Here is a 17728-nt window from a genome sequence, read left to right on the forward strand (position 1 = left end):
ATAGGGCAGCACGGCAGCACAGTGGTTAGCGCGTGTGCAGCACTGTTCGGAGGTTATGAGATCAAACCTTCCTGTGTGGAGTTGCATGTCATGTTAATTGGCCGGTCCAAATTGTCCTTAGGTGTGAATGAGCGAGTGAGTTGTCTGTCCCTGTATGCCCTGCAATTGGCTGGCAACCAGTTCAGGGTGTCCCCTGCTCGCTGCCCGAAGATGGCTGGGATGGGCTCCAGCACCCTCGCGAACCTACTGATGATAAGCCGTGCAAATAATGAATGGATGGATAGCTTTAGATCGGGGTTTCAATGCACTTTTTGTTTGTTTTTTTAAATAAGGTGGTCTGCTTCTCTGTAGCTATGGTTATGTCAACAAAGTGGTATTATAGGGATTGATTGGAATTTAGGAATAGGGGAATGCTCAGGCTATAAAAGTTGGGGATTATTGATTTACAGGTTTAGGGTTTATAACGACATCTCTTGAAATTAGGTTTGCAGTTAGTTTCAAATTTGTCTATATTAAAGGTTTTAACAGAGTTGGAGATTGAAACCCGGATTAGGGCATCCAAACAAACTAATAGAGTTGAAATCCAGAAGAATGACAATAAAAAGAAAAATGCATTATTTACAACTATAGAATATTGCTTCTATTCATCCATTTTTTACTGGATTACAAAGGAGAAACTTAAACTCACCATCATCCCAGGTTTCCAGTTGACATCGTCGATCCAAATTTCTTTAGTTCAGCGATATTTAAAACAATGTGGCCTTCTTGTGTTCAACATTACTTTTACCACAATGTCAAAATGGACGTTGCAGGAAGAAAACGTTTAAATAATCGATAAATTGATAAATGAGTGCTACCATGTAAAACACGTGCCAGTTTGTGATTTTTGACGTGAATCAGAAAATGAAATAATTACTCAATTAACATTTTTAAGAACGTGTTTTAAAATTTTAGATATTATTCCAACGTACAACAATGGAGCAGGAATATATTTCTTAAGAAAACATCGTTTTCGCTGTGGGAGAAATGCACTTTGTGTTGATTTTGTAGTTTAAACGAGTGGACTACATTTCCGCATATTGATACGTCATATTCCTACGACACTTTACCGTTCGAGTTTTTGTGTGTTTGTGTTTGTTTTGATTTTGTTATGTAAGTGAAAGATTTCGGAATGCAGTTTGCACGCTTGGGATTTGTTTCTTGTTTATGCCTTTTCGCACATGCCACTTCGCCGCTCAATTTCGTCTTAATTTTTGCCGATGATCTTGGATTTGGGGATTTGGGATGCTACGGACACCCTAGCTCTCATACGCCAAATCTGGACCAACTTGCAGCCGGGGGGCTCCGTTTTACGGACTTTTACTGCACAAGCCCCGTCTGCAGCCCCTCCAGGTCAATGTCGTTTCTTATAGGTTAATATAGATAAACATTGGTGTGTACATCACGTATTTTTGTTTCTGTGTAATACATTTGTGTCTATGAATATCTCCTTTCTTAGTGAAACAAAAACAAATGTAAAATGATTGTAATAAACACAAACACTACACACTGTAGTCATAATGATGACAGTACTAACATAATAATAGTTCATGATTACATATTAGAGTCCTAATATTGGAATGGCTGTTACTTCTGTTGCTGTTGTTTGTGTTAACGCATTGACTCTTTAAGATAGGACGTGACGTAATTATTATTATCTCATCTCATTAGCTGCACCTCTTATCCTCAGTAGGGTCGCGGGGGTGCTGGAGCCCATCCCAGCAATCATCGGGCAGTGGGCAGGGGACACCCTGAACTGGTTGCCAGCCAATCGCAGGGCACACAGGGACAGACATTATTATTATTATCATTATTATTGTTATTATTACTATTAGTCAAGTCATGTTTATTTGTACAGTATAGCACTTAATCACAAGGAGTCTCAAAGCGCTGCACAGACCATGCAAACTTCAAACTATTACTACACCATCCCCTGATCTTAAACCTACATAAGGGCAAGAAAAAACAGAAAAACCTCAACATGAGGAAACTGAAGATATTATAATGCTAAATACCCTATTGTAATGGATTTTATAAAATATAAAAAGGCAATGTGCAAATATATGTATAAACTAAATATATCCGATATGTATATTTTTTATTTTTGGATAAATTGATGCAGACTTTAATTACATTAATTTGGAATGGGATATAATGAGTTTGCAGTTTAGGAAAGACTCAAAATAAGGAGTGATGACATCAATGATTTTTGAACTTTTAAGGATAAAAGGAGAGGACTGTACCCATAAATGCATTAAATCTCTAAGGTTACAAAAATCAGATCAGCCCATATGGATGTGGAAATTAAAGAATCGCAACATGCTTCGTCAAAAGTGGCAATGATGTAAACAGCACATAATAGTCAAAATTATGAATAACAGCAGCATAACAGTCAAAATAACCAACAATCGTGGCACTCTCAGAAAACTTCTTTGCAGGTGTTTGGTAAAAAAAAAAAAAAGCTGAATACAACAAATCCAAACACATTAAATTATGTACTTATCATTTCCCCTTTTTACCTCATACAAAGAAAATATAAGCAGTTTTACAGTCCGAAAAACAAAACAACAAATATTAAATTATTACTTAACAGTTTAAGAGGGTGTGTACACTTTTGCAACTTAATTATAACAGTGTCTTATTCTACTTTATTCTCATTTTGTAAATGCATTTGTTTTTATTAATTATTCAAGGCTTTAGCCCACGTTTTGGGTGGAAAGGTTTTGTAAGCATCTATTTGGTCACATGTATTTAATTCACAACATACGCATATTTTTGATCACAAATTACGACCTATTGTACTCACTACATTTTTTATATATTTTTTTAATTCTTATAATAAGGTCTACTCTCTTTAGAATTAACACAGTGGCTAAAAACACATGTTCTTGTTATCTGTCTGGATGCGTTCAGGGCATCGCTGTTGACGGGGCGCTATCAGACGCGTTCCGGCATTTACCCGGGCGTGCTGTATCCCGGTTCTATCGGCGGCCTTCCCCTCAACGAGACCACCATCGCTGAGGTGCTGAAGCCCCTTGGATATACCACAGCGGCCGTGGGGAAGTGGCATCTCGGATTTGGGCCCAACGGCACCTTCCTGCCCACCAGGCAGGGTTTTGACGAATACCTTGGCATCCCGTACTCGCACGACATGGTCAGTGTTGAGAAAAGGGACTGAAAGTTGCAGATAAATGTTAAAAGGGAGTTGGTAAATTTACTTAACATTTCTTTACATAATGGATGACATTACAAAACATGATTTAGGCAAGGCAAAGTGTCACGGTTGCCATGGCGCCCAATTGGCCCCACCCGTGTGGCGGCAGGTGCGGCTCGTTGACACATTGGCTTTCCTACTATTTAAGCTCAGTGCTCTCACTCAGTCAGTCCGTCAACAAACCTCTGCCCCGCAAGACGTGGGTTTTGACTCTGTCCGGTTTCCTGCCTGCATTTTCTGTCCGGTATCGTTCCAGTCAATTTTTGTCCTGTTTATTATTCGCTCCAGTTTTCATTCCCATCTAGTTTGTCTTGTTTATTTTCGATATCCTGTTTCGATATCAATCCTGACATTCCACGCCTGACTACTGCCTAACGTGCATGACTCACCAGTTCCCATGAAATCAAATGCTTGTGTGAGAAACGACACGCATTTGGGTTCTCGTCCAGTTCCGGTTCATGACACAAAGGTCTTTGCCAAATTTTGTGCTACACAGAATGAGTGCAAAGGGGGGAGGGTAACACATTTGTAAACTCCATTGCCAAAAGTTTACTATATTTCTAATGTGACTTTGTGAACTGCAATACAACAGTATTGATTTCAATTGGCGACAAGTAAAGTAATTTGGTTTGATTTATCGCATGTTGTGTACATCCCCCGCTGTTTGCAGTTTACTTTTTGGCAGTTTTGAAACTGCGGATTTTGAATTGAATTCAATTGTCTTTGTTGTCATTGATGTCACCTATCGTCCATTGTGCATATAGCACACAGCGAATGCTGTCTTTGGAGCTGTGTGCGTGTGTGTGTATTAGGTGGGCGTGACTGTCTGTGTGCGCGACTGTGATAGGCTGGTGTATGCCGTCAGTCAAACAGTCAGGGTTACCGGCGCACAAGTCAATGTGTGCAACCTAAAAACTGCAAAGAACAGTTTTAGCTGGTATTTCAGCAATTCATTACATTTGAAGAAATTAATCGATTAAATCGGACTCTGAGGAAAGTCAAAAGAGCCCAAAATAATGGTGTTTACCAGAGGGTGCTACGTGGATTGTTATGTCCGGGAGGGGACTGAGGCAGCGTCAGGAGAGAAAGTAATAGTGCTGCTACCCCCCATTAACTGCGATAATCGATTTAATTCTATATTACACGGTTAGGGATCCGCGCCTTCAATGCACCATAAGGCAGGTGACTGCACCCGCCCATGCTAATCACACAGATTTAATTCAAACGCAGTACCTCAAAACGTGCCACGTTCCGTGCGACCGTAGCAGTCAACAAAACAATGATAAGCAAAAAAAAATAATCAAAATACAACTTGTTTTTCTTTCTGTGTGGCCTGGTACCAACCAAGCGCTAAGCACAAAACTGTATTCAAGCAAATGTATTTTTGTTTATTTCTGATCAAGGTTTTAAGACATAATTGACTACAAATTTCTTTCAGTGTTAAAATCATATAGGTGTCGCTCTCCCCATTTAGGGCCCTTGCCACAACCTTACCTGCTTCCCTCCGGACATCAAATGCTTTGGGCAGTGCGACTTGAACACGGTTCTGGTGCCGCTGCTGCACAATGAAGTCATCAAGGAACAACCCGTCAACTTTCTGGATCTTGAACGAGCGTACAGCGATTTCTCAACCAGCTTCATAACCGCTTCGGCAAAGAAGAGGCGGCCATTCTTCCTCTACTATTCATCACATGTAGGTGGCTGTCACCTGTGCACTGTTTTTTTTAGGCGGGTAAGACAACAGTTTTTCTGTGCATCCCATCAGCACACCCACTACCCCCAGTACGCGGGCACTGGGGCCGCCGGGATGACGTCGCGAGGCCCGTTTGGAGACTCTCTGCTGGAATTCGACAACACTGTCGGAAAGCTGCTAGCCACCTTGAAAGAGAGCGGAGTGATAAACAATACGCTTGTTTTCTTCACATCAGACAATGGGTTGGTTCTGATTTTATTGGAGAAAGTATGAATTCACTTTAATACTTATAAAGTTACATTTTCTACTAGGGAGGAAACCTGGTATCATTTAATAGACTTGTGGCTATTTCACGATCAAGATACAGAAACCAAATATTCTAACAGAGCTACCAAATACTACTAATCTTGTCTCGTTTACTATCTACGTGTGATGGAAACTATGAAAATCGAAAATTAAATACAGCAATGTTAGTTTTTTTCCTCTAGATGGTGCTCTTGGTTCAACACAAAGGCTAATTGAATAGATATCAGAGTATATTTAGACAAAAATTGCCATCTGGAGCAGGGATCGCCAACCTTTTTGAACCCAGGAGCTTTTTTTTGTTACTGATTAGCGGGAAGGGCTACCCCTTTGAGTTGCATTTCTATAATAACAAATTATGTTATTATTATGTTGTTACAATATTATTATTAAGTTATTACTAGGTTGTAAGTATTAGAAATAGTGTTAAAATAAGCAAAGTCAACCACTGAAACATTGTTTTGAAAAACACTGATGATGTCAATGGTTTATTAATGCCAGTTAGAAATAAATCACGATGACACACCCCTGGTGAGCATATTTTAGAACCAGTCTGCGGGCGTCTTAGGTTCTCTTTAGGGGACAGCCACCTTGGAGACCCCCAGATCCCCATAATGCTCCGTTAAAACTTTCTACAACGTGGCATTGTAATGGAGCAATACCACATTCTAGAACGTTTTAATGGAGCTTAATGGGAACGAATTCAGCCAAAACAACATAGGCGATACAACGTGGTACTAAGAGTAAGAATAGTGTGATGATGAGATAAAATCAAATGCCTTTTCCCGTGTTATCAATGGTACTCGCAAAACAGGCTTGAATCGCAATCACGTGTGCCTCCAAGATGAAAAAGGCGAGACAACGTGTTACAGTGACTAAACATAGTATGAGGAGTATGAGGATAGAAAATTAGCCTTTTCCAGTGTCATTTAGATCCCTGGTGATCTAGTGATAACACATTGTATTTATGCTTTTCATTGCTACTGTTTTTATTATTGTTATTATTACTAGTGTTATTGGTGGGCCTGACCACGAGAAATGTATAGAACTGGTCCGTAGTACAGAGAAGGTAGCCAATCACTACCACACGGGACATGATTGTCACGAAACGGACCGAGAAGCAAAATGTCGGAACTCATATGCGTAGACAATCTGTCACTTTAATTAGGAAAGAAAAGTTGTCCAACACACAAACGGACCAAACACAAAACAAAACAGGTTCAAAGGCAATTGAAATTACAAACTAGGCATTACTCAGATCAAACAGGCATGAACAGGGTTTCAACGAGGGTTAAACAATGGTCTGGCAATGGGCAGTCCCAAAAGGAGCGTTTAAGTACTCCAAAAGCAATCAGTCCAATGCGTCTCAGCTGGTCTCAAGGGGCGGGGCCAGCTGGGCGCCATGACAACCGAGCAGGACATGACAATGACTGCATTTTGAGTACAGTATCCACAGCATTAGCCCAGGTCCAGTGTTCTTACTGCTTGGAGAACTCAGCCTTTGTCTGTCCTTATTGGGAGGTCAGTTCAACAATGGGCAGCACAAAAACCCGTCACACCCACTGCGACGCAACCATTCGGTGACACCCTAATAACCCACTAATGTTTAATTCTACATAGCGAACAAAAACAATTACAGTAGCCAATCTAAGTATAGAGTGTGAAAGCGGGGCCTCACAATCCTAGATTATGCGGTTTTGTTGAGGAACGTCTTTTTCCCTCAGCGTGTTTGCAGCAGATTTTCAAAATAGAGGCTGAAAACGGATAAGCAGTTCCTTTGAAAGTTTTATTTACGGAATATATTGTTTTGCATTGATAAACTAGCGGACAACAGTTGTAGCAATTCACTTGTGCCAAGGCTGACTTGTTTTAAGATGATTCTTTTACAAAAAAGGGCAGTCCATTAGGTGATTGAAAATCCATTATAAGTCAAACATACAGTTGAATGAAGCATTATTTTGGGGAAGCTTTACTCCTCTTGCTCTCCTTGGTGAGAAAACTCAAGTCAAGTTTATTTGTACAGCCCTTAATCTCAAGAAGTCTCAAAGGGATGCACAGACTATGACAGACTACAGACTATTATTACACATTCATTTCATTTTTCGACTCAAATGTTGTTGACACTGTTTTCCACATTTCATTATCAAAAACTTTCCTGGAATGAATTACAATCTGCAAAAAAGGCAATAAAACACACAAAATGAGATGGGGTGCCAGTTGCGTCTCGCAACCCAAACCTCTGTCGCCCTACTGGCATTTTGGCCAAATTGCTCAATGAATCGCCCCAATTAAACACAGCATGTTGGGGCTAATCTGTTTTCGTAACTCTCAAATGGTCTATTGGTTATAGTAACTGCTTGACATTGGCTTAATCAATTGTATTTTGTTAAAACCGGACGAGAGTTGGACTTTCATTATTGAGATCTTCTCAGGAATGTGCTTGTTTAAACATCTACTCTCGATCTGAAATTGATCTCTCCTACCTGCCGTTGTGTTTCCACTCAGAGAAGTAGGATATTATAAAATAAAACACAACTGAAGTTACATCATTACCAGTAAATAAATAAAGAAGTTACAATTGACGAAAGTATTTGATCATAACTAAATGTGGTATATGTGATATATTTCAATCTTGAAAGCGTTTCAAGCAGGAGGTGTCAGAAATTTATACACCAGGATAACTGGCCCAAGCCTTCATGGGGCCCTAAGCAAAATTAGATTTGGGCCCCACTATTACCTGTTAATTTGCATTCCTACTAGAACTCATTCTGTTTTACTCCAAGGAGGGGGGCAACTATATGGAATCGGGGGCGGCATGTGACATGTTATACTTCATTTGAAATAGATTACGTACTTCCATCGAATTGTACAAATATGTTAGGTCCCTGTTTTAAGCACTTGATTTGTTATTTAGTTTTGAAGTATTACTGGACGTTTTTTTAGTTTTTTTTTTTAGTATTTCTGAAGTTGGATTTTTATTGAAGTTCTGTTGTTTTTGTAGTGTTACTGTAGTTTTATTTTTGTAGTATTTCTGAAGCAATTTTTTCTTTCCATAGAAGTATATATTTTTTTTTTTTCGGATTTCTATAGTACTATTGTTGTATTTCGATTGTTATTTTTAACTTATTTGTCTTGTACATCTGTGTTATTTTCATAGTATCTTTGTATTATTACAGTAGTTTTATCATTATAGTATTTTTGGGGAGTATCACTTTAGTATATATATTTTTTAGTATTTTTTCTACTATCCCTGTTGTATTTTGTAGTATTTCCATATAAGAATGTTTGTTGTATATTTTTGTAGTACAGTGTTACTGTAGTTTTACTTTTGTAGTAATTTTGTGCTATTTCCATAGGAACATTTTTGTAGTATCGCTATAGGTGTAATTTGCAGAATTTCTTTTGTAAACCTCTTGTAGTAGTATTTTTGTCTTATGTATTGGCGTTTTTTTAGTATTTCAGTAGAAGTATAATTGATGTATTTCCAAAGCAGTATTTTAGTAGAATTTTTGTAGTATTTCCATAGTAGTATTTTTGTCATATTTCTTTAGTATGTTTGTAATATTACTTTAGTTGTTTTTTGTAGTATTTTGGAGTAAACAATTATGTAGAAGTATTTTGTTATAGTTTTACTGTAGTAGTATTTTTATAGAAATGTTATACTATTTTTTCTTTTCAGAATGAAAGCAAAATCAGGTCCTTATTTTTCAGCACTCTATTTGATATTTAGTTTTGTAGTTATTGTGTAGTATTTCTGTAGAAGTATTTTTGAGTGGACACGCAAAGTGAGAACGTTGGCACCAAAAAAGATAACAACTCTTGGGGCTCCCCTCGTGGTTGTGGGGCCTTAAGCGTGGTTGGGGCTCGGTTTCCATGTTTGCTCTTCCTATTATTGTGAAGCACAATTCACCAAGCATTGGATTGTTTACCCAATCAATATCACGTGAAAATATATCATAGGAATGGAAATGTATTTTAACTTACAAAGAAATTAAAATTATAGTCTGTTGAAAAGGCAGAGAATTTAAGGTACTACGATATCCGTATCGTTCAATAATCAAGAATTGAGTACCGCTGGCTGTCTGAAAATATGGTATCAAACATTTGTTATTTTTGTTTTTTCAGACCTTCCCTGATGCGAATGACCCGTGGCGGCAACGCCGGCGCCCTGAGATGCGGCAAAGGCACAACTTATGAGGGAGGCATGCGGGAGCCAGCCATTGCCTTTTGGCCAGGCACCATCGCCCCAGGTCAGCAATTCTTCTTTTCTATTTATACTTATTTTTATGAAGCTGTGCCTCACCAGCCTCCCCTGACTGCCGCCGCTGTGCAGGTAATATATAACCCCTAGCAAAAAGTATGGAATCATCAGTCATAGACAAGTACAGTGGAACTTCGGTTTTCGAACGCCTCTCAGTTCGAACAAATCGGGGTCCGACGAAAAATTTCGAGAAATTCTTGCTTCGCTGTTCGGTCAAAAAATCGGAGTTCGAACGCCGGTAATGCGTGAGTGCGTACGCTAGGGTGCGATGCTGAGCGGCGTACGAGTGTTGATCGCTCTTTTTGTGACCAACTGTTATCGCGTGCGTACTTGTTTTGTTTTAATATAGGTGTACCAAGTGTTTTAGCCCCTAATTATGCCTCCGAAGAAAGTCAGTGCAAGCAGCAAAGTTGCTACAGGTGAAAAAAGAAGAGTAGTACGTACAACTATTGCATTTAAGAAAAAAATAATAGCAAATTATGAAGAAGGTGTGCTGATCTTGCTAGGGAATACCCCACCATCCACCTGCGCCTTCTGCTGACCACCACAAATGTAAGAAATCCTATGCATAATTATTTTCTTTATCCTTTTTTTTATTTTTCCACGTTAGCGTAATCTTTGGTACGAAAGATTACGATAACGCAAACGTACGATTAGCCTGGGTTAGCTTTGTTTACGTTAAACATTCAAGTTAAACATTCAGGGTGTTGGAACGGAGCCCAACATTCAGGGTGTTGGAACGAAGCCCCCTTTCCAATGAACCGCTAGCCACTTGTTGTGGAGACCCGGGTGCTAACTGACTTGTAAACGACCTGATTTTTTAATTTTTACACGTTCATGTTAGCGTAATCTTTCGTACGTAAGATTACGATAACGCGAACATACGATTAGCCTGGGTTAGCTTTAGTTTACGATAAACATTTAAGGTAAACATTCAGGGTGTTGGAACGGATTAAAACGATTTACATTATTTTTAATGCGAAAAATGATTTCGGTGATCGAACAAATCGGTTTTCGAACAGGGTTCTGGAACAGATTATGGTCGAGAACCGAGGTTCTACTGTACTCACTCCGACATTTTATCTTGTTGAAAAAATTCAGATAGAAAGCATGAAAAAGCATGAAAATGTTACACCGTCAACAAAGCTTTCGTGTTCTTTTTGATGCGTTCAGGTGTGACACAGGAGCTGGCCAGCACTTTAGACATCCTTCCCACAATTGCCAAGCTAGCAGGAGCTAGAATGCCGCCGGTTGAGCTGGATGGCGTGGATATGACTGAAATCCTTATAAATCGTGGAAAGGTAAGCCTATTACTGGACAAATTCTGGTGATCTGACAATTTATCAAATGTTATCAAAGGTAGAGTGTGTATTATTAGACCACTAGATGTCACTATTTTGTGTCGTGTGACCAAAAAGGAGTGCTAAAAAGCACAAGGAAGAAGACCAAGTATGCGCCGTTTTTATTTTCCTCCCAGTTTTTGTTTTTTGGGGGGACCCAAACCAGGAAACTGCGAGACAGTTATGTCAGTTGACTGTCGGTAAGGCTCATGTTATGTAAAATAAATGCAAATTTCTCCACCTACAAGTGTCGTTAGGTTAACAATCTAACATATAGTTAACCTAAATCTAAACGGCTGCTAATCTGACTTTTTGCACTACTGGCAGTTCTTTATAGCTTGCCACTCCTTGCACATTTGCTCTCTGCACTATTGTACTTACAGCGTTATTGTTACAGTGTTAATGTTACTGTTTACCTGACTTGTTAACCTGACTGCCCATTTTGCACATCTGGTTAGCTACTCCTCTTGCACTATCGGCACTATGGTAAAAATACTATACGTAGCCATAATACAATACAACTTTTATTTATATCTGTACATTCAAGGAAACTGTGCGGGTCAGATGTATCGACATTTCGTTCTGTATACACGTGTACTAGAATGACAATAAAGTAGATCTGAATCTGAATCTGAATCTGAATTTTTAAAAATGCACTTCTATAATAGTTCGTGTAATACCACTAGGAGGTGCTAAGTAATGCACACTATGCTTTTAACCTATTCACTGGCAACCCAGTCAAAACACAATTTTTCACATATAAAGCCCGCTTAGCAGTAAATGACTTCAGGGTAAAAATACTGGAAGTGTTTTTGTCTATCTTTTATTAGTTCATCCTCGTGTTTTCTAAGGATGGACAATTTTCCCCCCAAAATATGAATTAGTTTACTTTAAAGATAATTAAAATTAAATATACGGCTTGTAATCTTACTAGGAATTTTAGTCTTTTTCACTGACTGATAAGAATATTCCTATTTTTGGGAGGAAGTAAAAGTAAATTGTTGTTGTTTTTTTTAATTGATATTTTGTTGACAGAATCGTCAACTCTGTTTTTTATGGAAACAACGTCTTCCGATTAAAAAACTAGTAAGAAGACTGAACAATTTTCTATCACAAAAAAATAATGCAGGTATTTATTTGACACATATCTTTAATGAAAACAAATGTCAGTATTCTTATTATTAGACGAGTATCAAACTTTGGAGTAAAAATGAAAATAACTTTTTTTTTTCATTTTTAAAACGTGTTCTAACTCTACTGGCTAAACAGTAGATTTTGAGGGGAACATACTGTACTACTGATAATTGCTTACCTTAGAATGAAGTAGAAAATGTTTACAGACGCTGCCCTACTTACCAACGAGTTCTGGATGATCGTTTGTAAGTTGAATTTGTTCGTAAGTTGCTTCAGTGCTATATTTTGTATGTTTAAGGTTTATATAAGTATGTTTAAAGCTTGTAAAAGTAACCTGTATTGTTTTGTACTAAAAAAATTAACCTTTCATAAAATAATATTCTTTATAAAGATAAATACAGCTGAGTTTAACTTACTTTTGGAAGATGCGCTTCAAGAGGTCCTCCTCCGTGGCAGAAAATGGCCGAACAAAAGCGTGCCGACCATTTTCTCAACCGCATCAAGCTTTCTTATTCCACTTTCGTTTCAAAAGAAACGGCTCGCCTTTTCTTTATACTTTACATCAAGCATATTGAATGGATGCAGGAGATATTGAACAATAGAAATGTCAAAGTTCTAGGAGATAGTTGAGACATAGACAGTATAGAATGTTTACACACGAACTAGGAAGAGGAAGCAGATTTTTTTTCTTCCGGGTGGATCCTTGGTGACCTCTCACAGCGTCACACGCCGGTAGCGGCGGAAAGAAGCACTTCAGTAATGTCCTGCACTCGGGAAAAAGGTGCACACAATACAAAATCTCACTTAAAGCAATGTCCGGATAAAAATGTTTGTATCCATTGTTTCACGTAAGTCGAATGGTCGTAAGCAGGGGAGCGTCTGTATTTGTACTTGTATTTATAGTATATTTAAGTCATATAAAAATCAAAATACAATTAAAATTAATTTTATCACAGATAACACTCACAATTTTGTATTGGAAAAAAAAGATAGTAAGCTAAAACTCTTTTGTCCGAGTAACAAGTTCTGTCCAAAACATAAGACGCTGTTTTACCTTTTGGTAAACGTTTGTCGTCTTGTCCCTGCAGGGCAAAAGGGAATCAATGATGTTTTACCCTACTGATCCCAGTGAAAAGTTCGGCCTCTTCGCTCTTCGACTCGGGAAGTACAAGGCACACTTCTACACACGAGGTAAGCGTTCTCCAGGGTGATCGACTAAGTCTATATGCAGGGAGTACTCCGACTGGGATCAAAATATGGATTTTCGGACCAATCCGAATCAATCCTCAATAATCATGTAACCACAGTTACATGGCGTTTGCGAGTATTCCGATTACAAGGGCTGGAGCAATGTCATCACACTAACAGATATTTTCTCATGGGGGGAGGGGAAGGGCATTTTTTTAAGGGTTATTGTTCTATCTTCTTTATTCATTATCCATTATCCGTTATCGGTCAGGGGGTTTCCTCAATATTCTCTTGTTGATAAATGCTAGTCAGCAAGTACAGGTACAATGGGTGGTTTTCTTATAAAGTGGTGCCTAGTTTTAGTGGAAGGTCGTTGTTCGGCTGCCTTTCCAGCAGCTCCCCTGTTATCTCTCACTTTTTGTCATTTATTGTTTTATTGTCTGCTCCTATCCTCTGTGTTTTTCTTCCCGTTTGACAACTACACTTTGGATGACTTCCTATCCTATGGACATGGGTTTTAGCGCACAAAAATGCGTTTATTCGAGGAATCAACTCCCTGCCCTGAAGAATTCTCGTGCCGGCGTGATGAAGGGGCCTATGGTGGAAGAAGAGCCAGAGCTAGCTAAGCAGCTAGCGGCGTTATAAGTCTTCGCTACCATCCGTAATCATGGTAAATGTGAACTCACTACCAAATAAGACCAACGAGTGCTGGTGGAAAATATCGAAGCGCACAAGGAGCGCAGTTGCTGTGTTTTGCGGATACGTGGCTCACGTTTAGCACCCCGGACGCTGACGTGTAGCCACCCGGAGCTATCCAGCTTCAGCGCCGCTATACAGAGACACGAAAGCCTACTGGAATCGGAGAGGAGGTGGACTCACTAACACGAGGTGGTGTATCCATGGACACAAAGAAAAGATTTCCATCTGCCGCAGGGATGTCGAACTTTTGGACTAGCGTGTGACGTCATCCACTCCGCTACAAGCACCCCTAGGGCATCATGTTAATCTGTTAATAAACAACAGGGTAGACTGCTAGAAGTGTGAATTTCCCTACGGGGATGAATAAAGTATCTATCTATCTATCTATCTTTCTATCTATCTGATACAGCTCATTTTTCTCTTGTGCTTCTCTCAGCATGGTCTCACTGGCCAGAATCGATCCATTGGCACGCCTGACCCAGCCCATGGGTCGTATGTTTGGTACCCCTGGTTTAATCAGATTTCTTTTGGCATTTATATGACTTTATATAACCGCATTTCAATCGGACTGTTCCTTGCAAATAAATGTAGTCAATGTTGTGTCCTGACTTTGTAATCTTCAATCTCGTCCTTACCCACCAGGTTCAACCCACAGCAGCACCACACCCGACAAAGAATGCTCAATGTTTACCACCCTTACCGCGCACGACCCGCCTCTGCTCTTTGACTTGGAATGCGACCCGTCTGAACGCTACCCGCTAGCGCCGGGGGGCGAAACCGACATCCCGGCGCTGTTAGAAAGGATCAAGACCGTCAAGGAGCGCTTTGAAGCCTCCATGTTATTTGGGGAGAGTCAGATAGGGAAAGGAAGCGACCCACAGCTGGAACCTTGCTGCAGTCCGCAGTGCAATCCAAAACCTCTTTGCTGTCGATGTTGAGGACTTGTTATAAAAAAAAAGGAATGTAAGAATCAATGAAGGAGTATTTAAATTATAATTAGTTATTTTGCAGTATTTCTATCAGCTATTTTCAATCACTTCTTGTGTATCGGCCGCCTGTGCCTAACTTGCTCGGTATGAAGGCGCGGCAAAAGCACTGTTTTTGCATACTGGCTTTCACTAGTGGGACATCTAAGAGTATTTTTTCATCCATCATCTGCACCGATTATCCTCAGTAGGGCCACGGGGGTGCCTGAGCCCATCCCAGTTATCTTCGGGCAGGAGACACCTTGAACTGGTTGCTAGCCAGTCGCAGAGCACAGAGACACACAGAGACAGACAACTCACTTTCACACATCTAGGAACAATTTGGACCAGCCAATTAACCTGACATGGATGATTTTGGAATGTGGGAGGATACACCCACGCAGACACGGGGAGAACATGCAAACTCCACACGGGGAGGCTGCGGTAGCTGGACTTAAACCCTGAACCTCTGCACCGTGGGACTGCGGGTTAACTGTCGTGCCCCCAACTTTATGATAATCTGTGGTAAATAATAAATGGTCTGCATAGAGCTTTTCAAGTCACTAAAGACTTACCCATTCACACACACTCACACACCAATAGCGGAATCAGCCATCCAAGGGCCATTCGGGGTTCGGTTCCTTGCTCGAGGACACTTTCTGTCGTGTTTCACAACAATACTAGTCTGCTCTGAATCCTTGTCTGGTGTGAGTCGTCCACTTTACTCTGATCGGTAACAACAAATTGATATTTCTTTGCAAAAACAGTGCTGTTCTTAAGGTTATGGTAGCTTGGCGCTCAGCATTAAGGGGTGGAATGGGGGGTTTGCTCACCTAATGACTAAAATGGCTGCGCCCTGTTTGGCTGCGGCTGCATCGACTCGCTACAGTTTAACTGTACGGGTCAGGTGTATCGACATTTCGTTCTGTGTACATTGTTACAAAGAATGACAATACAAGTAAATTATTATTATTATTATTATCATTGGAGTAATCAATATTCTTCCGCAACAGTAGGTGGCAGCCAAGCTTGCAACGAAAAAAAAAGAAGAAGTCTCGTTTCACTGTCAGGTATTCTAATTTTAGGTATTATTATTTTATTTGCACTATTTTTGGTCCGCTTACAGTCTAGATTAACCACCTTATAAATATTGACCACCCTCAAATTCTATTTAATCTTTTTCTTTGTTTTTTTGGGGGGGGGTTTAATTACCTGTACATGTTTTTCCTGGAGTGTCATGTCTAATGTCGCTGTAAAAAAAATGTTCACAAAATTGTTATCGATGACAATAAAGACAATTTTAATTCAAAAATGATCTTCATTTTACTTGATAAGAATGTTATATAATGTAATGAACATAATACAATTTAAAAAACTAATTACATTTTAAATTATTTACCAAAAATGTTTTTTTTTCATATTCAAGAACCTTTGACTATTATGACATTTAAAACATATTTTTTATGACCAATGTGCCTCGGGATTGTTTTTAAAATAATAGTAAGATTATAACATTACTGTATCGACATCAATTTTCTTAATTTAACACTGCATGTTGTGATACTGTGAAACAGTAATAAATGTTTAAAGTAATATTGTTTGTGGTTTGTTTTTTAAACAATTATTTTTGTCAGGACCAGAACAGGAAGAGGACCCAGATGCGTAACGTTTACTCACAAGTTTATTGAGATATAGTGGAAAAACAAACGCCAGCGATCCGGTGCTCGCTGGATGAGGGAAGCAAGCCGCTCACGGGATCGGATCATGTTTGGAATGCCGAAGTAAATCTCCCGGAGCGGGAGATCGTAGCTTTGTCAAACGGGAGAAGCGGGGGATCAGAGCGTGGTCAAAAAAGGGTCATTAGCCGGGACGGGAGATCAGAACGTGGTCGGTGGTCAAAAACGGGTCGTAGCCGGAGACAAACGAGGAATCAGGGACGGACGAGTGGTATACGGATGAAAAAAACAGGACCGACGGGAGTCAGAGTCAAAAATGCTTGCCTTGTGAAAACAGAGATTCCCTGACGGACTGACAAAGGGCGAGTGACAGCAGTGAGCTTAAATAGGAGGGGGAACCAATCAGGTAACCAGCAGCACCTGGCGCCAAACTACCGGGCACAGGTGAGTGCAATGAGTAATCACGACCATCTTAGTATGCGTTTTGTCCGTTTTTCTTGATCATACTTGCTTTTTTCTTTAAAATGTATTCAAATTTTGCTGTGAAAATCATGACTGTTTTGGCTGAGTTTTGACTTGTTTAAAATGGGAAATATTTTTTACTTTAATCCCAAGATTAAGACTTTAGAATTACATCAGTAGGATAACAAATTACTATTCTTAATATAAAATCCAAATTCTTACTTGACAGTGTGTATTGTTAAACTAATAGATGTCAGTGTGAGAGATCGGGGAGGAGAGTGATTTCAAGCACACTCGCATGGTTTTCTTTCATTCTAGGATGAAAATTGTGAAAGTAAGAAAAGGACTGCTTAAAATAGTCCAAATGCCAACCCAAACCCCAAAAATAATGAAGGAATAGTTTAACTGGGCAAAGGAGTTTGACAGAGGCTGCAATGACAATTTCAGCCAGAAGATGGCGTCAGCAAGTAGAATATTTTGAAGTTTAGGTCTGTTCTCATATTTAAAAAAATAAATTCTGCTATAATAGGAGGTCTAGTTAAAAATAATTTGTTAGATGAGATAATTTTACTTAGTTTAGTTATATTGTGTTTATTTCACCAAATTACATGATAAATTAGTTTAATATAAAAACATTCCCGCCATTTCTAAAATAACCTATCCACACAAATCATATGCCATCCATCCATCCATTGTCTTCCGCTTATCCGAGGTCGGGTCGCGGGGGCAGCAGCGTTAAAAGGGAAGCCCAGAC

General features: G+C 39.4%; 1 protein-coding gene across 1 annotated transcript; it reads left to right on the top strand.

Moving 5' to 3' along the window:
• The first annotated feature begins 1103 nt into the window (after window positions 1–1103).
• Window positions 1104–16429, top strand: arsa (arylsulfatase A). The gene is made up of 8 exons (XM_088339896.1): window positions 1104–1392; window positions 2953–3193; window positions 4728–4946; window positions 5019–5188; window positions 9375–9499; window positions 10684–10811; window positions 13073–13175; window positions 14514–16429. Exons 1-8 carry the CDS (start codon window positions 1172–1174, stop codon window positions 14807–14809), a joined length of 1503 nt encoding a protein of 500 aa, XP_088196022.1. The 5' UTR covers window positions 1104–1171; the 3' UTR covers window positions 14810–16429.
• The last annotated feature ends 1299 nt before the right edge of the window (window positions 16430–17728 follow it).

This window comes from Urocampus carinirostris, chromosome 7 (assembly GCF_059441175.1).
Source record: "Urocampus carinirostris isolate Australia breed hairy pipefish chromosome 7, RoL_Ucar_1.0, whole genome shotgun sequence".
NCBI lineage: Eukaryota > Metazoa > Chordata > Actinopteri > Syngnathiformes > Syngnathidae > Urocampus > Urocampus carinirostris.

What these genes read in the sequence shown, in the direction of transcription:
- arsa (XM_088339896.1), top strand. Translation starts at nt 1,172, where the DNA reads ATGCAGTTTGCACGCTTGGGATTTGTTTCTTGTTTATGCCTTTTCGCA. An exon ending in TCCCGTACTCGCACGACATG is followed by an intron (nt 3,194 to 4,727) that starts GTCAGTGTTGAG and finishes CTCCCCATTTAG; the next exon opens with GGCCCTTGCCACAACCTTAC. An exon ending in GCCAGGCACCATCGCCCCAG is followed by an intron (nt 9,500 to 10,683) that starts GTCAGCAATTCT and finishes TGATGCGTTCAG; the next exon opens with GTGTGACACAGGAGCTGGCC.